The sequence below is a fragment of the Anabrus simplex genome, chromosome 6 (genome assembly GCF_040414725.1).
Source record: "Anabrus simplex isolate iqAnaSimp1 chromosome 6, ASM4041472v1, whole genome shotgun sequence".
Lineage (NCBI taxonomy): Eukaryota > Metazoa > Arthropoda > Insecta > Orthoptera > Tettigoniidae > Anabrus > Anabrus simplex.
In genome coordinates, this window is record NC_090270.1 from 248,072,694 (window position 1) to 248,100,142 (window position 27,449).

General features: G+C 40.6%; 1 protein-coding gene across 3 annotated transcripts in view; it reads right to left on the minus strand.

Annotated features, from left to right (window-relative positions):
• Nucleotides 1-27,449, minus strand: part of ect (ectodermal) — a 76,658-nt gene that overhangs the window by 43,044 nt on the left and 6,165 nt on the right. Inside the window, exons 2-3 of one of the 3 annotated variants that reach the window (XM_067150348.2) lie at nt 14,246-14,537; nt 11,889-12,293 (exon numbers count right to left, since the gene is read on the minus strand). In XM_067150348.2, coding sequence (XP_067006449.2) covers nt 11,889-12,293; nt 14,246-14,534 — 694 coding nt within the window. In that variant the 5' untranslated portion in view covers nt 14,535-14,537. Of the gene's footprint in view, nt 1-11,888; nt 12,294-14,245; nt 14,541-27,449 lie in introns of all 3 variants that reach the window. The other 2 variants (XM_067150349.2, XM_067150347.2) reach the window with 2 other exon arrangements.

The following is a 27,449-nucleotide window of genomic DNA, read 5'->3' on the forward strand; positions in this document are numbered from 1 at the left end:
ATTAGTTGAAGCTGGATCGCAGGAAAGGTTGCGTATTGTCAATATTCGTACCGATAACAATAACATGAAAATTCGTTCAGATAGTAAACGAAACAATTGCGGGACAAGTAACAATAATACATTATGTGACAAGCCTATAATGGCAATAATTAAAACACGAGTATGTTTATAAAACGAGCGAAGCGAGTTTTATAATTTCCATACGGGTGTCTTAATTACCATTATAGGCGAGTTGCATACGACTGTTTAGGCTCGACGATAATTATAACTCTGTTTTTTAAAATATTCATAAATTTCTGTTGAAATGTCGCGTGACAACTGAGTTTACTGAACAGACCGTAGAGCGCATGCGCTGGGTTATTGATTTTCCGTGAATGGATCAGAGACCTTGACGATGCCATATGTTTTCAAAGCTTTGATAGGTGTTTAACATAACCCAGCTTTATTTCAAATACAAATTGTTTCTTGTCCAGTTGGTGAAGTGAATGTGCGGGAATGTGCCGTGTGGTTGTGGAATATTGGAACTAGAAGGTGCATTTATGTTAATATGTTTGATTTTGGAAACAAGTGCGAAGCTAGTGCGTTGAGCGCAGGTGCGGTGCTATTCTTACCTAATTGGTCAAACAGTTGTACATAATGAAAATCTGAACTCTGATTGGTGGAGAACCTGTATCATAATGAAAATCTGAACTCTGATTGGTGGAGAACCTGTATCATAATGAAACTTGAACTATAATGAGCCTAATTAAGATTCAGTTTTCTGGCATATAATATTTATATTTCGGCATCGTCGAGCATAAAATACCTTAAAAATGTGGGACGTCCCGCAAAATGCGGGATGGTTGGTCACCCTACCGTACCGGTGAGAGAAGTGCGTGTCGTTTTCTGTGGATTGTTACCCACATTCGCTCCAGTGTGTCACTGTGACTCGCAGCTTTCGCTGTCGCTTTTCTAGTAAAGAAATCAATCATGTGGACCACCCTCCTTACAGCCCTGAACTGACACACAGTGATTTCCGTCTCTTCGGACCATTGAAGAAGCGCTTGGGTGGTAAGCGATTCAAACGACATTACGGCCGCTCAGCGTGGCGTCGTAAACGATCAATCAATCAATCAATCAATCATCTGCATTTAGGGCTGTCACCCAGGTGGCAGTTTCCTTAGCATTTGTTTACCTAATCTTTCCTTAAATGAATTCCAAGAACTTGGGAATATTTCCTTTGATAAATTATTATAATCCCTAATTGTTCTTATTATAAATGAATATTTTTCCCAATTTGTCTCCTTGAATTGGAACTTTGTCTACATATCTTTCCTTGCTTCAAAAGCTCCGTTCAAGCTTATTCGTCTACTAATTTTATTCCACGCCATCTCTCTACTGACAGCTAGGAATATACCGCTTAGTCGAGTAGTTCGTCTCCTTACTCCCACGTCTTCTCAGCCGGAAGTTTGCAACATTTTCGTGACACTACGCTTCTTGTCGGAAATTGTATTGAAGGTGACTTCAGGGACTGGATGCAGACTTCTTCCCTGCCGGCATCGATGTCTTCGTGTACCGTTGGAACAAGTACTTGGAGGAGAATGGTGACTATGTTGAATACTAACGTGTATCAGTTCTCTACTACTATGTTTCCTTTTATTTGCCTGTAAAATAAAGTTCCTCCGTGCGAACTCTTTTTACCTGTTTTGAAGCAGTTAATAGCAGAAAAAGGAACGATAATAATACTATCGTGTGGTTATTATAGCAGGATGCAGCCTTTTGTAAGTCAGACCCTCCGATGAGGGTGGGTGGAGTGTGTGTTATTATGGTGGGGACAGTGTTCTGTGTGCGTGGTGAATGAGTTGCAGGAACGTTGTTAACAGCGCAGACAACGAGTTTTTAAGTCCAAGAGAATTAACTGCTTACTATTAAAATGCTACGGACCAGCGGAAATCCGAAGCCCAAAATCCAAGACTCTCGCCACTCAGCCATGGAGTCGCACAAGGAGCGACGACAGATCAAGGAAACAATAAGTGAACTTTTCAAGTTCTGAACTTCATTATCATTCACAGCCCAAACTTGCAGTATAAGGTAACCTGCACATTTCCGTAAAATTTTCCCGCTAGTTTTGAACCATTCCAATGAAATTCACAGAAGAGTAATTTGGCCTCCTAATTATTTCGATGCGACCACTGAGCGACGCAGACATCCTGCGAGTGTGTGACGCACTCAGGATCCGAGCCATCTGTGATCTGCCCCCGACTGGATCTTCCATGAAAAACGAAGGACAGTCTTCAAGATACCAACAGGTTCATTGTATTTTTGAAAGTTTCTGGTTTGACTGGACACAGAAAGAAAGGAACTAATATAGGCTACAGGTCTCGTTCACTTCCTTTCCAATCTTATAATTAAATTGCCGTTCGTCATTAGTACAGACAACACGAACAATCAAATTGGCAGACAGAACACAGGGATATTATACCAAGTTGTACCATACAGTAGCAAACTCAGAAAATTAGAGTAGGTGAAATGTTATCTGATCTTGTAATGATTACGAGGGGGGGGGGGGTCTCACAGGGCAGTATTATTAGACCTTTATGTTTTCTTATGTATAGAAATGATATAAGTAAAGATCTGGAATCACAGATAGGGCTATTTGCGAATGATATTATACTGTATAGAGTAGTAAATGAGTTACAGGATTGTGAGCAACTACAAAAGTCCTAGATAAATTTGTGTGATGGACAGCAAACAATGGTATGATGGTAAACGTGATGAAAAGTCAGGTTGCTTGACCAAGAGGAAAAGTCTGCTCTCTTTTATTTACTGTGTTGATGGTGCGATAGTACCTTATGGCAATCACTGTTAAGTACCTGGGTGATGATATTAGGAATTATCTTCACTGGGGTAATCACATCAACGATGTTGTAAAGAAATTATAGATCTCTTCGCGTGGTTATGAGGGTACTTAGGGGTTGTATTTTATACTAAGAGTGTAAAGGAGAGGGCGAATAAGTCTCTGGGACGCACACCAGGACTACTTAATATGAGAAATGGAAAAGATCCAAAGGAAAGCAGCACGATTTGTTCTGGGTGATTTCCGACAAAGGAGTAGCGTTACGAAAATGTTGCAAACTTTGGTCTGGGAAGACTTGGGAGTAAGACACGAGGTGCTCGACAAGTGGTATGATGTTCCGAGCTGTCAGTGGAGAGATGGCGTGGAATGACATTAGCAGACGAATAAGCTTGAGCGAAGCTTTTGAAAGTAGGAAAGATATTAAGATAAAGTTGGAATTCAAGAAGACAAATTGGAGAATAATTTATCACGGGAAATATTCGATGAATTTCAAAGTTCTTTGGAAATATTAAAGAAAAGGCTAGGTAAACAATTGGTAGGGAATCTGCCACCTGGACGACAGTCCTAAATGCAGATCAGTGATTTGATTGATTGATTGATTGATTGATTGATTGATTGCTTGCTTGATTGATTGATTGATTGATTGATTGATTGATTGATTGATTGATTGATTGAACATAACAGGAAAAGTCGTTCTAATGTCAATTTTTAATTGTACCATTGTATGAAAATTCGGTATTATTCAATATTTTTGCGCTAAATTTCTTCTATAGGACTCTACTTGTATGGTAATATTAGTAGCTTTTAAGAAAATTGAAAAATTCATTATCACGTATACAAAATAACGAGACTTGAGAAAAACTACTTATATATTCATAATCAAGCTATAAAGCAAAAAACACACAAAAAGAGATAAAAACCGGGCGAGTTGGCCGTGCGGTTAGGGGCGCGCAGCTGTGAGCTTGCATCCGGGAGATAGTGGGTTCGAACCCCACTGTCGGCAGCAGTGAAGATGGTTTTCCGTGGTTTCCCATTTTCACACCAGGCAAATGCCGGGGTTGTACCTTAATTAAGGACACGGCCGCTTCCTTACCACTCCTAGGCCTTTCCTATCCCATCGTCGCCATAAGACCTATCTGTGTCGGTGTGACGTAAAGCAAATAGCAAAAAAAAAAAAAAAAAAAAAAAAAAAAAAGAGGGAGAGAGAGAGAGATAAAACACTTTTAAACTTTATTACGTAATGTAATCACCACCACCACGAGTCCCTCACTAATTGCCGGTGTACATTCGTCTGCCAGCGAAACGGATGCATTTTCTTGTATTTCTTCTTGGCATTTGGTTAAAGGCCCCGAGTTTTATCCCTGTTCCTTAGGTACCTTTGACATGTCTGTAGTTCATCTTATCTTGCTGTCAAAAATCATAATTTCTTTCCGAGATTAACCTGCAATTACTACACACGTGCCGGTGACTTCGCTACCATACGTCGCCCTCTAGGTGAAAACTTTTGATGACGACGATGATGATGAAGTGGGTTATTTCTTTAGTGGTGTAGTCGGGAGGTGGGGGGGGGGGAGGGTACTGCGGGTTAGACCCTCTCCCCCTCATGGGAATTTTACACGAAGAAAATAAATAGAAACTGACAATAAACTAAATAAACATTCAGAGACATTAGAACCAACAGATCTGTTGAATCTATTTCCTAAGAAGCCTCGAAAGTTGGATTTTAGATTGTAAACTGAACGTACAAGTTCGCTGTAAAACTGTTGACCTTGATCGTATTGTTCTTGTTCTGTATTTTAATGTAACGTTTTGTAATGTACTGTAATATGAACATCAACATAATATTTACTTGTGTCAGTGTTGATCCTTTTCCAAAATCTGTACAGATATTCAAGAAGAGAATAAACAGCAACAGAGAAAATAAATGAAATGTTAGAGGGCATTCGACCAGTGCAGGTTATTGTAAATAAAAAATGTGTGTGAATAAATTAATTCCATCCCCTGGTCTATGGAGTTTAGACAGCCGAAGTAGGGGACTGCCTGTAGGGGTGAAGTACAGTGGGGACTTCGAGGGCCCTGGGATCGCTACGGTAGCTGTGAAGGCCCCTCAGGAACTCTGAAAAGTGGTGGCAAAATGGGCTCTGGTTAAGACGCAGCAGGTTGTTATGCTACTTAGGTTCCAAAATGGGTAAAAAAGAAAAAGTAAATAAATGCAATGTAAATTTTAATCTTATACCAGTTGTGTAGTATTATTTGAAGTAATTCCACATACTGTATATGAGTTGACTATGTTTGTAAGTACAGGAGATATTATACGTAGAATTTTGTAAACAATATAAATTTATTAGGTATGAGCTCTGTGTTTGATAGAAAAAATTGTTAGCGTAGATTGTATAATATTGTATTCTAGCAAAATTTTCGTCTTCTCTTGTTAATTTAAAATTTAGTGCTTGACAATAATGTATTTTAGTGTACCATTTGCCACCGAGGTAGACACCTCATTTGCAAATAAAGAGATTTTGATTTGATGGCAAGTCTTGCATGCGCGCACCACACACGCAGAAGCACGTTTATTGTGTTGTATTCATCATTTTGTAACTATAATTCCCCCCACCCCCGCCCCACCATAGGCCTATCATGGCTACGCTACTGATTTCTTTCCCAGTACAGTACTCTTTTGTGTTACCAAGTAGTTTTCAAATTTCCTGCACCGGTAATATCATCAAAGAAGAAGATATGACCATGTCAAAAACTATTGCCTAAGTAGCGAAAGTGAAACACGGAAAGAAAAATGTAAGTATTTGTATTTTTAAGTTGGACGTAGTCCGCTTCTGTGGTGTAGTGGTTAGCGTGATTAGTTGCCACCCCCGGAAGCCCGGGTTCGCCACAAGATTTGAAAAGTGGTATGAGGGCTGGAACGGGGTCCACTCAGCCTCGGGAGGTCAACTGAGTAGAGGTGGGTTCGATTCCCGCCTCACCACCTCATCCATCCTCGAAGTGGTTTTTCGTGGTTCCCCACTTCACCTCCAGGAAAATGCCGGGATGGTACCTAACTTAAGGCCTCGGCCGCTTCCTTCCAATCCTCCCATCCTCCTACAAGGCTCCTGTTCAGCATAGCAGGTGAGGCCGCCCCGACCCAAAGTCTCACGCTACAGGACACTGACCTTCAGGCGGTAGAGGTGGGATCCCTCGCTGAGTCCGAGAAACCCTGGAGGGTAAAAAGATTAAGAAAGAAAGAAAGTTGGACGTAATGAGAGACCAAGTGCGAAATATCTGATTGTCTGTAGCAGTCAGATGTAAAGATACTGGTGATCTTTGAAAATATATCAATAGCGGGGCAAAAAAAGTAGGCAGGTCCAGTGCTGTATCGCATAACACTGATTCGTGGGTTTTTTTTTACCCCTAAGACAAGCAGGTTCAGACACAGAGACAACATTAGTAGCCTATTTCATACACTTTGTCATCATCAATTCTGTGGACTGAAGTTAAATTTTAAACATTAGCCTAAATAATTTGTCCTGTTTTTAAAAAAATCGAAAGTCCGGCACTTTTTGAAAAAACTGCCCTGCATTTGCAAATTTTGACACGGCAACTCTGAAGGGCAGTAACTTTGTTCTGACGCCTGTATCACTTCCCGTTCATCCGCTACCGCATGCGAGAAAGTAGACAACAATTTCGGAAGGCGGGAACCATCGAGGAATAATCACTAATCCAGGAAGAAGCCATAACTGTTATTTGGAGAAACCTTGTGAGCCGAACACGGCCAAGTGACCTGGTCTGAGAAGTAGGTCTTGAGGGCGCCGTGTGGCCTCAATCCTGCCCGCCGGATGTGATGTGAGTTCCGTTACCACCTGTGCCCGTTACTAGCCGCGCCCTCTACTTTCCACTCAAATATCCGGCGAACTTTTAACCGCCTTATTCCCAGGGAACTCGCCTTGTCTTCCACAGCCCTCCGACAACAAATTGGTGTACTTGTTCCGCCGGTACTGTTATGTGATATGCACGTAAATGTCACAGCCCTAGCGGCACACGTTACGGTACTGGAGTCGTCAACTGTTCACATATGATGAATGTCACCAACTGTTCATGTACAATGAATGTCACCGGCGCACTTCAAAAAACATATTTTCAATCAGCTCGCCAGGAGCTGAGAGGAGGAAATACCAATGTCGTAAGGTAGAGTGCAGCCGGCACAGATTGCCTGAAGACTGCGACAAGAACTCAGCGACGGTCACATACTCATGTTTTCAAGAACATTATCTACATTTGCTTAAAGGCCCCGAGTTTTATCCATGTTCCTTACGGTATCTTTGAAATGTCTGTAGTTCATCTTATCTTGCTGTCAAAAATTATATTTTATTTCCGGGATTAACCTGCAATTACTACACACGTGCCGGTGACTTCGCTATCATACGTCAGATGGGCAACGAACGTACTAGTACGTTTCGAAGATTTTTGCCTCAGTTACTATTCACATACATGTATGATCGCTTGTACAGCGCGACAACTGGTGACATAGGTCATTCTGTTTTTGAATTATGCCCCGCGTAGATGTTATTCATCAATACAATCTTTACCACCACTTTATCGAAATAAACTTTCACGGACTAGGTCATGTTCAGTACATATTGAAGAGATTTTAAGTACAGAACAAAAATGGCCAACCGGATACAAGTGGGATTTGAACCCACAACCTTCCGATTTCAAGTTAGATGCTCTAACTAACTGAGCTATAGTCGCGTAGGTCTTTGTTCTGTTGGAAATGATCTAGGCTACAGGTCTGGCACTACTGCTATCACACTGTAAAAAGTGCATGCAAGTCGCCCGCTGTCGGCCAATTCAATAAATATTTAATTTTCACGACCACATTGTAATCAAAATAAACTTTCGACGTTAGAGAATGAATCTTCGTCAGCAAACGATAGTGAAATTTCGGACAGTGCGCAAAGTGAATGTGGAGTTGACGTGAGCGATAGTTCTCGTGCGTGACATTCGACCGAAATGCAGGCGGATTATACATTAATCCAGGACAGATTTTAACTAGAAATCGTATTGTGTGTGTTTTGCAGAATACAGATATTGTGACTAAATGTAATGCAAGATTTTTAGCTATACAGAAATGAGTTTCACAAAAAGTGAAAATATTTCAGGATAAGTACCTTGAGGTACTATATGAGCAAACATATGAGTAGTGTAATTGATTCATTCATATCATATAAAGGGCAATCATAGAGGTAGCGTTAGGGTAAGTGTTAATGACAGATGACTGGAGCATGTGAAGATTTAGGGGAATATGCCAAATATAGGGTTGAAAAGAATTGATCAGAATAATGAACTGATTTGGCGGTTCAATTATGATTTTAAGTTCAGCATGAAGAGTGTGAATAATTATCAAGCAATGGAAATTCGTGTTGGAATCAATCAATTAATATGTTTGAAAACTAGTCCTTAAAGTGTGAAAGACAGGCTATGGTGACATCTGTAAAAATCAAAGGAAGTTACTAACGTACAGTATATTTGAATTACAACATGTCTCTCATATCATATCATATCATATCATATCATATCATATCATATCATATCATATCATATCATATCATATCATATCATATCATATCATATCATATCATATCATACTCAACCATCCTACCGAGCCAGTTGGCCGTGCGGTTAGGGGCACGCAGCTGTGAGCTTGCATTTGGGTGATACTGGGTTCGAAGGGTTCGAATCCTACTGTTGGCAGCCCTGAAGATGGGAATTCCAAAAAAGGGGCAGTTTTTGGAAAAAGAAAAATATCTTCCATTATTGTAAAATAATTGTACTGGAGCCAGACACAACTAAGACGAAGTAAAGCCAGGCTCAGCTTGCATCTGCTTGCTCAACACACATTCTGCAGAAGTTTTATAACGCACCTAATTTCATCAGCCAGCCAAGGAGCTGTATTTAAGTTCCTTTCACAAGGTGAACGCATCGAGGGCGCTTCTTTGTTTCACTCTTCCCGATTCCTTACGCAAGAGTGTTCACTTGTCTTCAATTTGGTCACTGGGCATAAATAAATAAAGTCATTTGTTCATCAACAGGTATTATGCTAGTAAATAATTAATAATATATGTTAAAATTATTTTAAAAATACAGTTGGCACAATCTTTGTCTCAGTACTGCAGTGATGAACACACTATTCCAATCTCTTGTCACTGAATGGTAAATTTCAAATCTCTTATCACTTAATTGTACGTGACATGCAGCTCAAAACAATGACAACAGGGTAAAATGGTACAGCATTGCACCAATGTGGCATCTTCCTCACCAGGAGCACGCGTTAGGGTATGCTCTTTTCTACCAGTAAGGGGAGGTACCATTGCAACCATTAACATGTTAATAATAATAATAATAATAATAATAATAATAATAATAATAATAATAATAATAATAATAATAATAATAATGAAAAATCAGCATTCCTGAAACTTCATTTCTACAAGGCCTCATCCCCGTTCAATAAATTTAGTACATATTCTGATAACACTCGTGTTTGGTTCTGAGAAGAACATACCCCTTGCGTTGTGGCATGCATTGAATGGCGTACTTACCCCACGTCAGCAGTGAAGCGTCAGTCGTAAAGCCATGCTTAGTCAGCTGGGAGATCACTAGCTCTGTTATTTTTAAATTTGTCATTAGTGTTTAAGGAAGATTGATTTCGATGTCTCTTTACATGCATAGACAGACAACTAATTAAATAACAATTAAACAATTAAGGGTTAATTTAATGTAGTGTTTATAAGAACGAGATTTACAGTAAAAAGTGTGTTTAAAAAGTCTGGGCAGTTTAACACTGTGAGAATAATTTAACAGTAACCCAATAGCAGTACGAAATTAAAAGAATATATAAATCTAATTTATCACAGAAATCTTCAGACTAAGTTATGTGAGGTTGAAGTTTAAGTCTTTAAATAATAGTCATTTTTATGACACCAATCAATAAACCCGTGACAAAAACTGGTGCAGTTTACCGACGAATGGAAAATCAAAATGTCCTCAGCCTGACTCACTGGTCCACTCAGCCTACCCAAGAAATTAGTACGGTACGTGGTTAATTCCACATATAAGTGGCTGGGCTTAGAGCTAAATACTCTACCATTACTGTGAGGTCACTGTCTTTACTTTCTAATCCTTCATGGGTAGTAATGTGCTGTATGAGATGTATTTACTTGCGTTTGCCTTCCCCATCTAGGAAATTACTTTTGCTTCAAATGCGGACAATAAACAAAAGTGGCTGTCATTTCTTTGTATGTATCCGGCTCACTTGTCATTGTAGTTTCTGATTCCTGATAAAGTAACCGTAAATGTTTCTGCAGTCCACAACTTTTCAACGCGAATTGAGTAAGTCTGTCCAGATACATGTATGGTCCTAGAACTAAACTTTGAAGAGGAGGAGTGACTGACTTCTTGGAACTGCAGAGAAGCAAAGCGAAACCGTGGACCGCACCCCAAAGCTAAAATCATGCAGTGAGTAGATGTCACGTTTATTACTGTATGTGGTGGAGAAATAAAACAGACACGTTTTGTTTTTTAAAAAAGTAATATATTAATTCAAGTTTAATAGTTTACAGTAGCTTAATCTCCAGATATACACAAAGAACTTTCTCCCTGAGTCGACACTGTCACAAGTTCCAACGTGACATTTACTGTTGATATTATTATTAGAAGAGCTGGTTTATTAAGCACAGAATGAGAAGAATTATATTATTGCTTTGGTCAAGTTTTTAACATATATTTAACACAGTTTTCACACCAACATTTTGATTTGTACTCACTTTATTTTAAATTAAGTTTATATAAATATTTTTCTTTTATCTTCATATCATTTTAGAGTGATTATTTGAGCATCGTTTAAAGCGATTGTGCTGGTGGTGGATGAACTCTGAACTTTTCATGCTCATAAGGCATTGTGAGTGTTTTATAGGTTACTCCAACCATTTGACGACGATGGTGGAAAAGATATATTGGTGAATTTTTCTGTGGTCGGGGATCTCTACTTTGAATAAAATTGAACCGCTCAATCCCCCTGCACATTATGCACTTTGCTGCAGTGATTGCTGTTCTCAGATGAACTCATCTTCTCCAGTCTTTACATTAGTTTCCGAATGTAAACCCTGTCAACACCGAGCGCTCATCTCAATGTGTTTCCTTCTGTCTGACAGGTATTTTAGAAAGGTTGCGGGTTAGCGGAGCATTTACAATTTTTTACTGCAAAGTGCATATCACGGAGTTTTCTCAACTTCAAAAATAATTTATTCAAAGGCAAGTGAGAAAGTAAGTTCCTCTACTTTGTTATTCCAAAGGCAGGCAGCGAGCTGCTTCTCGTGCATCTTCTAACTATGTAGTCTCTCTGGCATGTAGTAACCAGCTACTGTGGCCAGTGTATCAGAAATTATCAGCAGTGACAGGAAGTAAATGGCGCAAGTACTGAATGAGAGGTCAAGGGTGTACTCCAATGTTTGATTTCTGATGACAGAGTGGGTGTGGTGTTCGTCCAACAAATGTTAAATGGTACTGTGAATTTGCAGAAGGTCAACAAATTGCGGAGTGGCGTTCTAGAAACATTAGGCTTAGCACCTTCTGAGAGCCATCCGTTAGGGAAGCCAGAAAAAGAACCATCAAACGTGTGGACTATCTCAGTCGAAGAAACACCAATTAAATAGCATTAAGACCATTTATATCACATGATAATAGAAAAGGTTGAAGTGTCAAGATAAAACTCTAAACAACTTCGAGGATTATGGAAATGTGGATGGTGCTGAAAATAACACGTGTATTTTATATTGCCTTTTTATCTAGAAAAAGTAATAGGGAACTTACTCTCTGACTTGCTACTTAATTACGAAGACCACCTCTTCTCTTGCAGCACTGCGACTGGTGCAAGCTTCAGAGCTCTACCACCTCAACACATAGCAGTCTTTTTTCTTCACAACACTCGATCGCTGTTGTTGTTGAAATAAATAATAAATAATTTAAGATGTGCTCATTCAAACAATTTTACTGGAAGACTCACGTGATCTCCGAGCCTCGATGTCTTCCGTTACATCTAACTCGCCGATATCAACGTCGTCCTCCTCGTCATCGTCGTCATCGTCATCATCGTCATCGTCATCAATATCTGAAACGTCTACATCGTCCTCGTCATCGTCATCGTCATCGTCAGAACTGGTGTTCCCACTTTGGGGCTTGTCTTTTTGATTGTCTACGGTCGTGTCTACTGTGTCGGCGAGGTTGGCTGCCTGTTCTTCAGGGACAACCTCCTCATCGTAGAGTGGGGCGGCTTCTACAGGCTGCTCACCGGGGGCGGTGTAGTCTACGGCAGCTGGGGCGGCTGGAGCAACAGCAACAGGTGCTACCACAGGCTGTGTTGCTACGGGAGCAGGGCTGTCCTCATCTTCATCATCGTCATCGTCATCATCTGGAAGTAAAGTACATATCTCACTGTATTCAGTAGCTCCGATTGACACTTAGTAGAATGACAACAGCACCTTTTGTAGGCTATAAAATTAGTTTTAATGTTAGCTAAATTCTTTGGCATTTACAGTTTTTGATTTTATAAATAAATAAATATAAACAAAGAAATCCTAGCAAAAGATGTTCAAAATTACGTTGATACTTTTCTGTGAAATTAACAGAAAGAATTGAAATATTTCCAAAGAAAGGAAATCGAGAAAGAGTCCAGGAAAGAAAATAAAGGAAAACAGCAGAGGGCTTCTATCGAATAGTGATCATTTGAGAGTCCATGACAGATATCCATCAACAATAATATCTTTAACATTTTTCATTGTGAACCGGGTGAGTAGGCCGTGCGATTAGGGGCGCGTGGCTGTGAGCTTCCATCCGGGAGATAGTGGGTTCCAATCCCACTGTCGGAAGCCCTGAATATGGTTTTCCGTGGTTTCCCATTTTCACACCAGACAAATGCTGGGGCTGTACCTTGATTAAGGCCATGGCCGCTTCCTTCCAACTCCTAGGCCTTTCCTATCCCATCGTCGCCATAAGACGTATCTGTGTCGGTGCGACGTAAAAGACACTGACAAAAATGTTTTCATTGTGTCTTTTCATTATCTTGATTTGAAGGTACAGTACTTTAGAAGAATGTTACCAAGCTAGTTGGCCGTGCGGTTAGGGTCACGCAGCTGTGAGCTTGCATTCGGGAGATAGTGGGTTCGAACCCCACCGTCGGCAGCCCTGAAGATGTTTTCTGTAGTTTCCCATTTTCACAGCAGCCAAATGCTGGGGCTGTACCTTAATTAAAGCCATGGCTGCTTCCTTCCCACTCCTAGCCCCTTCCTATCCCATCGTCACCGTAAGACCTATCTGTGTCGGTGCGATGTAAAGCAAATTGAAAAATAAATTGAAGAATATTATTCCAGAACATTGCTGTTGGAGAACTAAAACCATTTCCGCGCTCTGATATGTTCCTTTATTTCTTCTGTTAGAATATACAAAAACACGCTAAAAGTATTGAGGGCTCTTCCGCCAAGGATACGAGTGGATACAGCTAAAAGAAAAAGAGTACTAAAAGGGGACACTCTAACGTATACAACCGAAAATAGAAGGCAGTGTTCAAGAAACAGTTTAAGAAACTACTTTAGTCGTTATAAAACGCTTTGATGCAAAAAATTGGTTACTCAAAGAGTTCGAATCCCTCGAAGTTATCGACTAAGGAAAGAAAGGGCCACGATATGCAGAAAAACTAAAGACACTCAAGGATTCGAAAATCTGTACATGCCAAAGTAGTCGAGAACTCTTCAATTCTGCACAAGTCCAGCGATCTATGACATTATGTGTCATAATAGTTTTCTTTTCATTCTCTTAATTAGTCATGGATGACACCAACTGGCTCCTACAAGAATTTATTTAAATAGCTTTTTTCCTTCTGGGTTTGGGCGGAATAATACATCCACGGTTATCCCCGGCCTGTCGTTAGAAACGACTATAGGAAGTTCTGAACTCTGGAGCGTGGTTTGGCAATCACCGGACCCCTAGCCGATTTGAACATTGCCTCCACTCATGCCAGGCTCCTCACTTTCAACTTTCCTGTTGTCTGATGCCTGTTCTTGTTCTTCTTCGACCCCGACGGTATTCGGTTTGTGAGGTCTAGGGAATATTTCATTTTCATGTTGATACCTTCATTTATCAAAGGGTCGGACTTCTTCCTTTTCTCCATATGACTAGAGTTACGAGAGGAAGGTTGCCCAGCTGTACTTCCTCTTAAAACAGTAACTGACACCACTGATGATCAATTCTTCGGCCGACCCTACGAGGTACCTTGCACTAGGGTGGCTCGCTCACGTACAATTAGACTTGATGCCTGACAGTCTACAGTCACTAAAACATTAATGAGCTAGATTTTGATGCACTCACCTCCTAATATATCTTCAAAGAATCTTTCAAAGTCATCGTCGTCGTCGTCGTCATCATCATCGTCGTCGTCATCGTCGTCATCATCGTCGTCATCGTCTACAATGCCGCCCACATCTAGATCGTCGTCATCGTCGTCATCGTCGTCGTCGTCTGAGCTACCCCCTCCGGCCACCACAGGAGCTGTTCCCTCAGCGGCTTGTCGGGGTGACGCCACTGCCGTTTGATCGTTAGGGGATGTGGGGGCGGCGAACGCAGCCGCCACACACAAGAGCACCAGCACCCACTTCATTGGCTACTAGAAAAGAAGACGAACATGAGTACAAACTTCCACCTCATTGGTCACAAGAACAGAACATACACATGAGTACCTGCTAGCAACATAGGCAATTAAAACGATCATCTCAATAATATCGTGAACAGCCCATATTATTTGCACATCATATTATTATTATTATTATTATTATTATTATTATTATTATTATTATTATTATATTTGTTTTACGTCACACACACAGACAGGTGTTATGGTGACGATGAGATAGGTGAAGAGTAGATTAGGAAAGAAGCGATCCTGGCCTTAATTAAGGTAAAGTCTCAGCATTTGCTTCGTATAAAAATGGAAAACCATGGAAAATCATCTTGACGGCTGCCGTCAGTGGGGTTCGAATACACTATTCTGAATGCAAGCTCACATCTACGTGATCCGAACCGCGCAGCCAACTCACTCGGTACTTCAAGAATTATGTCTGGATCAATCAATCAATCAATCAATCAATCAATCATTAATTATCTGCATTTATGGCAGTTGCCCAGGTGGCAGATTCCCTATCAATTGTTTACCTAATAATTGGAACTTGGAAATTTATCGAACATATTTCCCTTGATAAATTATTCCAGTCCCTTACTCCTCGTACTATAAATGAATATTTGCCCCAGTCTGTCCTCTTGAATTCCAAACACCACTTCGGAATATCTACCCTCCATCTGACATCCGAAGAAAAGCGCCCACAACACGCTCTGTTTTGCCATCAACCTTCCAGAGGGAGACTGAAGTCTCGCAACATGTTTTTGAGGGAAGTACAGTAGCAGCCCTCAAGGGTTCAGAGTAGCTCAGGTGGTAGATCGCTGTTCTTCTGAGTCCAAGTTGGCTCATTTCGGTGGTATTTGAAAGTGTTCAAATACGCCAGCCTCGTATCAGTAGATTTACTGACACGTAGAAGAACTCCTGTCGGACAAAATTCCAGCATCTCGGAGTCTCCGAAAATCATAAAAGTATACAAAAGCTACCGTAATTATTAAACTTCGCTTCATTTTGGTGCTAAGGTATGAGTTACTTTTATTGAATTAACATGAATGTGCTATGTCTACAGTTACGTATTTCTGTTTGTATGTCTCGAACCTTAGAAAGTATACTGGTACTTAAATTTCCATTTCAAGTATTGCAAACTGTATGTATGTTTAGTCCTCAGCCCGAAGGCTGGTTGGATCCTCAACAGCTCCGCCATCAGCTGTCATAGATGGCCTAGGCATCACTGAAGAGGCGTACGAGGGAAATGAGGAGTGAGGTAGTTTCCCGTTGCTTTCCTCACCGAGCCAGTTGCTATTACATATCAGTCTGCCAAGCCCACTGAAATGCATGCACCAACCAACCCTATGAGCAATATTTTCACACCATTCATAGCAGGGACTGGCTGCAGAAGGAATGGCATTACTAGCATCACTCATACCTCAGTCACTTTCATTTTGTCAAAGCCATGGATAAAGCTGAGACAGATCAATGAAAGTAACAAGATTGTTCTAGCCCATACCAGAAGACATAGTGCACTGTAAACACTAGGTCCCGCCAGCAAAGGCATTATTGCAAACTATTATACAAAAATGAATGGGCACTTTTTCGAATCTCGAACAGCTTTCAGTAGGTGGAATGTTGCAACAATGATGAATCTCTTCATGCGGCCTGTGCGTGATTGTTGATTTCCAACCGTAATATGAAATCTCGATGACCTAGTACCGTGCATAGATTCTGCCTCAAAAATATAGCAAAGTCGTTTTATAATGTTAGTTTTCCAATGGAGAAGCGTGTAGATGGGAAAGTATGAAAATTAATTGTTTTGTTACTTTTGTTTTGAATGTCTGTCTGTCTGTTAGGTCATCAGCCCAGAGGCTGGTTGGATTCTCAAATAGCACCACCAAAGATCATGCGGTTATAAGGAAACCCCAAAAACCAATGGCAGCGCCAAAATGAGGCGTACTAGGCAAGATGAGGAGTGATGTAGTTTGCCATTGCTTTCCTCACTGGGTCAGAAAGTACTATTGCAGCACGACTGACCCTATAAGCAGCACCTTTCATAACACTCAGATGCACTAGTCATGCTCTGAACGTCATTACTCAGCACTACCCATACCCCAGCAACTTCCATATTGTCACAGCCATGGATGTTGACTGGGACTTAGGTGGAAGCTACACTTTACTCTGGCCTGTGCCAAGAGATGGATGCAAAAGTACTATATCCATCAAGAAATGACAGCAGGCAGCTTGTTTTGAATATCACCTTCATATCCACCTATGTAAATCATTGAACCACAGTTATTGAGGAGGAGCAATATGGATTCAGAAGTAACAGATCAATTCCCGCATGCTGATGGAAAAGTATTGGGGGAAAGGCAAGAACCTGGTTATTGTATTCTTGGATATAGAAAAGGTCTATGATAGAGAAGATCTGTGAGTGCCTGAAGAAAAGAAATGGCCCTGAAGGAATGGCAAGGAAAATTCAGATGTTGTACAGAGACTGTACTAGTTGTGTACAAATTGGGGAAGGTCGATCATCATGGTTTGAGACCAAGAGTGGAGTTCAGCAAGGGAGTGCAGTCCCCACTACTGTTCATTACTGTTATGGACAATATAATGAAGAACGTCAAGGAAAAGTTAGGTGAACTGAATGCCTTTGCTGATGATATCATGTTATGGGGTAAAACAGAAGAGGAAGTACAGACCAGACTCAACGTATAGAAATCCTAGTTCCAGGAATATAACCTCAACATCAGAGAGACCATTAGCGATCTGGAGTCTTTTTGAAGTCATTTAGCGACATAATTTCAAAGACTGTGACGTCGCCATTTTATGTTAGAGAAAATTCTGACGAATTTTAATTTATGACTCGATCAAGTTGGTGAGCCAATTTGTCAATACTATAGGCATTGCGTTTCGCGTAACCGCGTGGGCGTATGTTGCAATATACCTGGGTATATTGATCTATGCATCTGAGTGTATGACTTATTCAGACGTGTGGAGTACGAGTTCGTATTATTTGCGGAAGGCTTGTCAGAGACCGTTCATCCTACCCGCACACTTCCTGTAAGTCCGACTCGTTGGCCGAATGGTCAGCGTACTGGCCTTCGGTTCAGAGGGTCCCGGGTTCGATTCCCGGTCGGATCGGGATTTTAACCTTAATTGGTTAATTCCAATGACTCGGGGGCTGGGTGTGTGTGGCGTATTCAACATTAGAAATCATCCTCAGTAGGGCCCACATCTTCACAGACATGCAGGTCGCCTAATAGGCCATCTACTAGAAAAAGACCTGCACCAGGCCTCTCCGGAGGCCATATGCCATTATTATTATTATTATTATTATTATTATTATTATTATTATTATTATTATAACTTCCTGCAAGGGAATGGAGATAGTAAGGTAAGGGTGTATTCTGCCCGGAGGCAGGTCCGAACCTCCGCAGAGGTGTGCGCCTGAGCCGGAGTTTACGTATTCCCTTATCCCCCACCAACAGCGCGTGGCAACCCATCCAAATCTTGACCACGCCCAATGTTGCTTAACTTCGGAGATCTCACAGGATCCGGTGTTTCAACTCCCTGTGAGATTGATGAGTTGATGACAACATTAGGATTAATTTCCATTTGATTCTTTCGAAAGCATTCACTGTTCAGTTGCCCCCAGTCATCCCAACGGAATTTCAAATGAAAGATCGAAAAAATAATCGAATGAAAAAATAGTCGAATGACCGAGAAAAATAATTGAATAAAATGAAATAATCGAATAAGCGATTTTTTTTTTTTTTTACGTCGCACCGACATTATTTTACATTTGATTTTCCCATCAAATGAATCTCCAAATGTTGAAACTAAATAAGTGAATTACCTGTCTTAATCTTTATACCGAAATGTCCAACTCATTGGCTGAATGGTCAGCGTTGAGGCCTTCAGTTCAGAGGGTCCCGGGTTCAATTCCCGGCCGAGTCGGGGACTTCAATCACCTCTGATTAATTCTTCTGACCCGGGTGCTTGTGTTTGTCCCAACAGTTTCCACCACCGAAAGACGCAATAGTGATTACATGCCTCCATGTAGGGTTAACGTTAGGAGGGGCATCCGGACGTAAAACAAGACCAAGTCCACATGTGCGACACAGTTCGCACCCGCGACCCACAGATGTGGAAAAAAGCGGTAGAAAAAGAAGAAAGAAGAAGAATTTATGCCGTAATCTTTAAAATAAAGTTCCTTATTTTTTAAGTAAATGCCGTCTTCTGGCCGCATAATGGAGCTAAACCCCCAGTACTACCAACTGACCATTTTTTCGAGGCAAATAAAACTAATTTTAACAGCTTTTGTGTTCTTAAATCCATTTTTAAACCCGAAACTCGCCTATATGCAACATGGAAATTCGTGTCCTGACCTATGTATCTTGTTTAAGTGGCTCACCGTACCTTTTCAGCAGAAGCTGAAGTGAATCTTTAACGTATGAAAATCTCGCAAATCGTTCCAGTGTAGATGTACTCCGCATAGGTGGTAGATATATTCCTTATATACACTGTAACTCTTTTCTGCTTAATGCAAAAAATCGTGTGCCCATCTACGTAAGGATTGAATTTCTTAAATGTCGTTTTGCTAACTTTGAATGCTACGCAAAGAAACAGGTTATCTGAAATAATGTGTATGTATACTGGTCTGCAAAGTTCAAGGATGAAGTGTAACGGGAGTGGAACAAAGTAACTGATACTATGATTTTCAGCTATCACGCCTAACGATTCCATCTTCTTCTTTTCCTAAATTACTTGCAGTTGTACTGCGTAGTATTGTCTATTTTTCCGGATGGATGCCCCTCCTAATGGATGTGCTCACTACCGCATGTTTCTGTGGTGGTTGCTTGTGTGGTGGGTTAAGACGAACAAAAATAGTCAGCCCCCGAGCTAGAGGAATTAACCAGACATCATCAATGATCTGCATTTAGGGCTGTCACTCAGGTGGTAGATTCCTTATCAATTAATCATCATCATCTTCATCATCTGTTCGGTTTTTCCCTCGGACTCAGAGAGGAATCCTACCTCTATCGCCTCAAGGGCAGTGTCCTGGAGCTTCAGACTCTGGGTCATGGGATACAACTGGGGAGGATGACCAGTACCTCGCCCAGGCGGCCTCACCTGCTATGCTGAACAGGGACCTTGCGGGGGAATGCGAAGATTGAAAGGGATAAACAAGGAAGAGGGAAGGAAGCGGCGTGGCCTTAAGTTAGGTACCATCCCGGCATTTGCCTAGAGGAGAAGTGGGAAACCACGGAAAACCACTTCCAGGATCTCCGGGGGTGGCAGCTAATCACACTAACCACTACATCACAGAGGCAGACCTTATCAATTATTTACTTTTTTAATGATTTCAAAGAACTTGGACATTTATCGAACATTTCCCTTGATAAATTATTCCATTCCCTAATTTCTCTTTCCATAAATGAATATTTGCCCCAAATTGTCCTAATGAATTCCAACTTAGTTTTCATATTATGATATATTCTATCTTTAAAAGCTCCACTCAAGCATATTCGTCATTCACCGCCATCTCTCCACTGACAGTTTGGAATATACCGCTTAGTCGAGCAGATTTCCTAGCCCAAAATGTGCAACATTTTCGTACAACTACTCTTTTGTCGGAAATCGCCCAGAACAAATCGCGCTGCTTTCCTATAGATCTTTTCCAGTTCTCGTATCAAGAAAACCATCCATTGGAACCATACTCTAATATGGAGCCTTACTAGAGACTGATATGCCCTACGCTGTACCTCCTTACTACAAGCCATAAATATCCTCATAACTATAAGAAGATACCTCTATATCTCTAATCGTTATTTACGATCTCGTTAATGTAATTACCCTAGTGAAGATCTCTTCTTATATTAACACCTAATTACTTACAGTGATCCCATGAGGCACTTTCACTCCATCAACACAGTAATTAAAACTGAGATTCCTCTTTGTAAAACTTACAACCAGACTTTTCATTCCATTTACCACCATACAATTGTCAGCTGTCCATCTCATAACATTGTCGAGTGGCTGCGTGATTTGGATCAGGTAGCCGTGAACTTGCATTCGGGAGATAGTGGGTTCGAACTCCACTATCCGCAGCCCTAAAGATAGTTTTCCGTGGTTTCCCATTTTCACACTAGGCAAATGCTTGGGCTGTTCCCTAATTAAGACCACGGTTCCTTCTTTCCCACTCCAGTCCTTTCCTATCCCATCGTCCCCATAAAATGCGACATAAAGAAAATTTAAAAAAAGGACATTGTCGATGTCTTTTTGTAGAGTACGAGATAAGGCATATGTGAGAAAAGTAAATAATAATAATAATAATAATAATAATAATAATAATAATAATAATAATAATAATAATAATATAATTTCATTTCATGTCCCACCATTTTGTTGGTTTAATATCCCCGGCCTGGTCGAGAATAGAACTCGGGATTCGCTGAGCTGACAGCCATTACTAACTGCCGATTACTACCCTATGGATGTAGTTTTATCGTCCACCAGCAGGTAAAGATTTGCTTGTCATCAAGCCTAACCTCCTCAAAGTAAACCGTACCGGTTCATAAACACAGTTAAATCATTGCTGAATGGTGACTGACCAAATAAAAGTGAAAAATCTTTCAGGTACAGTTCAGCAGTTTGCGTATACCTTGAAAAATGGTCAAGGTGGATCGACTTCTACTGACATTTTTACTCCTAGATTATCTGCACATGAAAGAAACAGAGCTACATAATACCAAATAAGAAGTTCTACGTATCAACTACGTCAGGTAGTAATAAATATTGCTAGGAACAGAAGAACAGCTTAAAATTCCGACCATGTCAACGTCCTGACGTATTTGAAATCTCTTTTTTTTTTTTTTTTTGCCATTGGCTTTACGTCGCACCGGCACAGATAGGTCTTATGGCGACGATGGGACAGGAAAGGGCTAGGACTGGGAAGGAAGCGGCCGTGGCCTTAATTAAGGTACAGCCCCGGCATTTGCCTGGTGTGAAAATGGGAAACCACGGAAAACTATCTATAGGGCTGCCGACAGTGGGGTTCGAACCCGCTATCTCCCGAATACTGGATACTGGCCGCACTTAAGCGACTGCAGCTATCGAGCTCGGTGTATTTGAAATCATGGCTTAAGAAGATGTGATACGGTAACGGGAAGTCGACGACAATAATAATAATAATAATAATAATAATAATAATAATAATAATAATAATTTTAGACAGGAAATGAGACATCGAAAACACTGAGGAAAAGGAGCGTAAAATCATAAGAAACATTCTAGGTCAAAAACTCGCAGACGGACAATACCCATACAAACGGCAAATAGGAAATCAAATAATACACAAATATTTCCAGTGACATTAGAAAACACAGGTTAATACTCTATGGACATTACGACATATTAAAAGAAATGACTAAGACAGACTTAACAAAAAAAGTAGAGTTCTATGAAAACAGGAGTTAAGTCAAAACAGACAAAATGAACTGGACTGGGGAAATCAAAACCAAGCTGAAACAGGGAGAAATTATATCAGCAGATGTCTAAAACCGGTTAATCTTCAGATCCAAAATGGCAAGCTGACCTAGAGGAAAGACCAAAAAGAAGACAGGAATAACCTGGTCTGAAGATAGAAAGGAAGTCCACAGTAAAAGAATTAAAGAAATACGGGCACAAAAGAAGACAAAATCAGGCCTCTAAGTACTTTGCGTAGTCCTAATGGGCTTAATAATAAGAAGAATGCCTAGGTTTCATGTCCCCCGAACTAATTTTTTTTTTTTGGTTTTCGGAGATACCAACTTGGAAAATTTTGTCCTGCAGGAGTTCTTTTACGTGCAAGTACATCTACCGATACGAGGTCGGCTTATTTGAGCATCTTCACATACCACCGGACTGAGCCGGGATCCCGCCAACTTTACTCCAGGAAGGATTATTTAGTCCAACAACAACAACAACAACAAACGATCTGTTGTTCTCTGAAAGTCATAAAATCAAATATATATATTCATTTGTGCTGATAATTCTGACAACAGCTCAACATCGTTTAAAGTTCGATTAATCGGTCGATAAAATAATTCGGGTGGCTATTGCTGGCCTGGTGCAGTCCTTTTAAGGCAGACCTGCCAACATGGCCATGCATGGGCGGCATCTGGTGGGTGTCGGTAACTGCGTGTAATTGTGGTGGAGGGTAGCGTTATGTGTGGTGTATAAGTTTAAGGCATGTTGGGGACAGCACAAATACCCAGTCCCTGAGCCAAGGGAATTGATAATTTAACATTAAAATACCCGATCCGGCCGCAAATCGAATCCGGGCCCTCTGAAGCGGAGGCCAAGGAGCCGGAAAATCGGTCCATGAATTGCTTCAATAAATCCAGTCAAGCGATTAACATTTTTAATCAAACGACAGCCGTACAAAATAGTAAACCCCGGGAGGAAATGGTAAAACTCCAGAAAGTGACACGATTTGTTATACCAGCATAGAAAATAAAGCTTGCATTTTCATGAGTCCCTTTCCTGAATCTTTCCCAAGATTTCAAATGTATAATTTCAAAATTAGTGACAAAAGATATACTATTTGCTATACCTATTCTCTTTTCGAACTACATATTTATCATTAGTTTGTTGTTTAATATTTTCTACAATTTCGTTTGCGTGTCCTATCTCACCACAGTTTCCAAACCCCTTAAACAGATTACATTTTTAAAATTTAAAAAAAAAAATACAATTACAACATTCGAGCTGTCAATGGTGAGTTGGCGTGCAATGGCATAAGTAGACGAATAAGGTTTTAAAAGAAGGAAAGAACACAGGCTACTATGAAGATAAAGTTGGAATTCAAGAAGACAAATTGGGGCACATATTCAATTTTAGGACGAGGAGTAAGGGATTGGAATATATTATCAAGGAAGATGTTCGAAAAATTTCCAAGTTCTTTGAGAATGTTTAAGAAAAAGCTGGGTAAGCCATTGATACGAAATCTCCCACCTGGACGACAGCCCTAAATGCAGATCATTATTGATTTACTGAATATGAGTTATAGTGATTATTATTATTATTATTATTATTATTATTATTATTATTATTATTATTATTATTATTATTGTCCGCCTCTGTGGTGTAGTGGTTAGTGTGATTAGCTGTCACCCCCGAAGGTCCGGGTTTGATTCCCAGCTCTTCCACGAAAAGTGGTACGAAAACTGGAATGGGGTCCACTCATCCTCGGGAAGTCAAATGACTAGAGAGGGTTCGATTCCCGCCTCACCCATCCTCGAAGTGGTTTTCCGTGGCTTCCCACCTATTCTCCAGGCAAATGCCGGGATGGTACCTAACTTAATGCCACGGTCGCTTCCTTCCCTCTTCCTTGCCTATCACTTCTAATCTTCTCATCCCCCCAGAAGGTCCCTGTTCAGCTTAGCAGGTGAGTCCGCCTGGGCGAGGTACTGGCCCTCCTTCCCACTTGTATCCCCGACCAAATGTCTCACGCTCCAGGACACTGCTCTTGAGGCGGTAGAGGTGGGAGACGTGTACAGTCTGGGGGAAAAAAACCAATCCTGGAGGGTAAACGGATTAAATTATATTATATATTTATTAGCCTCCGTGGCTCAGGCGGCAGCGCGCCGGCCTCTCACCGCTGGGTTCCGTGGTTCAAATCCCGGTCACTCCATGTGGGATTTGTCCTGGACAAAGCGGAGGCGGGACAGGATTTTCTCCGGGTACTCAGGTTTTCCCTGTCATCTTTCATTCCAGCAACATTCTCCATTATCATTTCATTTCATTAGTCATTCATTAATCATTGCCCCAGAGGAGTGCGACAGGCTTCGGCAGCCGGCACATTTCCTATCCTCGCCACTAGATGGGGCTTCATTCATTCCATTCCTGACCCGATCGAATGACTGGAAATAGGCTGTGGATTTTCATTTTCATATATAATTATTATCTTAGTTAACAACCCTTGAAGTGCGTTACACGCATGCTTCTGATTTCGGTAACTTAGTATCTCATACATCAGGACTTGAGGAAGGTAGAAAAATAGGCTACTGTAAATGCAAAACAAGCATGGCTGAAAATAAAATATCCAGGTAACTCAATCTCAATATATTCGATTTCAAGAGTAAAGCTAAGTTATTATACTATACATAATTTTTCATGATGTTTCACCTAACTTTGCAACTTGAAATAATTTCGAGACGGAACCAAATATTGAAGAGCTGATTTCACAAGATAGTTTCCACACTGGGTGTTCACAAATTGGGAGGATAAGCGTATATCAGTAAACTAAACAAATAACCCTTTTGAACACAACGTTATAGGTTTTTTTCTTATTTTTACAACTTGCTTTACGTCGTACCGACACAGATAGATCTTATGGTGAGTATTCGGGAGATAGTGGGTTCGAACCCCACTGTCGGAAGCCCTGAAGATGGTTTTCCGTGGTTTCCCATTTTCACACCAGGCAAATGCTGGGGCTGTACCTTAATTAAGGCCACGGACGATTCCTTCCCATTCCTAGGCCTTTCCTGTCCCATCGTCGCCGTAAGACCTATCTGTGTCGGTGCGACGTAAAGCAGATCGCAAAAAAAAAAAAAAAAAGATCTTATGGTGACGATGGCATAGTAAAGACCTAGAAAGTGGCCGTGGCCTTAGTTAAGGCACAGTCCCAGCATTTATCTGGTGTGAAAATGGGAAACCGCGGTAAACCATCTTCAGGGCTACCGACAGTGGGGTTCGAACTCACTATCTCCTGGATGCAAGCTCACAGCTGCGCGCCCCTAAATTATTAAAAACTGGAATGTTGGCACAATACTTTCTTGCCGAATAACAAACTGGGCGCAATATTATGGATAATTTTTTCACGTCACTGTCTTCAGTATTTTCGGATATATTAATATTAGCAGTGAGGACACAATCTATGACGTGTACATAAACAGTGTAGAGACGTGTACAGTTGTTACACAGTACATTGCACTGCTCAAGTTTGTTCGTGTTGAATGCGGATGTGTGTGTTGTCTGTGTTTATACAACACGGCTAACAGTTCGTGCAGATGCATTACGATAATAAGCAATTATTGTTCGATAGAATATACGAGTACTTATTTTTGTAGCACGTAAGTCTTTTTACAATTTATTTTACGTCGCACCGACGATGGGATAGGAAAGGCCTAGAAATGGGAAAGAAGCGGCCGTGGCCTTAATTAAGGTACAGCACCAGCATTCGCTTGGCATGAAAATGGGTAACCATGGAAAATCATCTTCAGGGCTGCCGACAGTGGGAATCGAACCCATTATCTCTTGGATGCAAAACACGTAAGTGTTTCGCACGATAAAGTCTTGTGTTTACATCTAATTGTCGAAAATAAAAGCTCTAGTATGATATTCAATTTCAACTAATTTATCGAAACTGGCTTCAGTTTCTTTGGTGTGCATCACACTAATAACGCAGACTACCGATACTTATATCGGCAATATCTCCAGAAGCATTTGGTATAGGAATCTGGGACTATTTCCGTAATCCATAATTTCGCGGCTAGTTTGTAAATTCGGCAAGTAAAGTGTGTACGTTCCATTTAAAAATATATATAACTGTGGTGAATGAGTACTGGAGTATGTTTATCCTCTCAGTTTGTAATCATCCTTTTGTATGTGGGCACAATCCTATAAAACCAGTTCTTCAATATCTTCAATATCTAGTTCCGTTTCGGAATTATTTCAAGTCGCAATGCCTATACATATTTATTCACGTGTATCTTGCCATCATGTGCTATTGTGGAATTAATGGAGAAAAGTAAGTCCATATTTACAGTATATTAGGGCCGCGTTCAAGGTTTATGATGCCCTGGGCATATTTTGAAAGGGCGCCCCCACCTCACTGATTAATGAATGACAATGTGTCAATTTCAGTTTTGGTTCAAGGTTTATGATGCCCTGGGCATATTTTGAAAGGGCGCCCCCACCTCACTGATTAATGAATGACAATGTGTCAATTTCAGTTTTGGTTCTGGAGGGATTTTCCCCCTAACCGTCCAACAGAGAGCTGTCCGATTAGCCACTACCTGCCGTTGACCTCCATACAGAGGAGATTAGGAGGCACACGAAGGGAACCTACCATTCCTCCAAAACATGTAACCACTAACTCGGGTCTAGTTGAAGAAATAATTTTTGAGTATGAATTTGATAAGGGATTGGGCGTAACCGCCTAGCATTTGCCTGGAGGTGAAGTGGAAAACCAAGGGAAAACGTCTCAAGAATGGCCGACGGTGAGATTCGAACATACGGCATCTCTGAAGTCTGAATTAATAGCCAAGACTCTACCGCTGAGCTAATACGGTTGGTTGCTAATAATAATAATAATAATAATAATAATAATAATAATAATAATAATAATAATAATAATAATAATAATAATAATAATAATAATAATAATCTCCACCCGTAAATGTCATCTTGGTATGTCTATTAATTCTGTCAATTCAACAGTATTTAATCTATATATATAAAATAAGAGTTTTGTCAGTACATTGCTCAGAATTTCCCAGGTATTTCTGTTTCGGTCATGTCCACAGTAACAAGAAAATGCACTTTTTTATTTTCCGTAATTTATATCTATCTGTCTGTATGTATGTATTTATGTATGTATGTATGGATGGATGGATGGATGTATATGTATGTATACGCATCATGAGAAAACGGCTGCAGAGAATTGAATGAAAATCGGTATGTAAAGGCGGGGAATAAGTCGCTACAATCTAGGCCATAAATAATTTTTCTAACTCTGAGTGAAATGGTAGTTGTTCGCCTCTGTGGCGTAGTGGTTAGTGTAATTAGCTGCCACCCCCGGAGGCCCGGGTTCGATTCCCGGCTCTGCCACGAAATTTGAAAAGTGGTACGAGGGCTTGAACG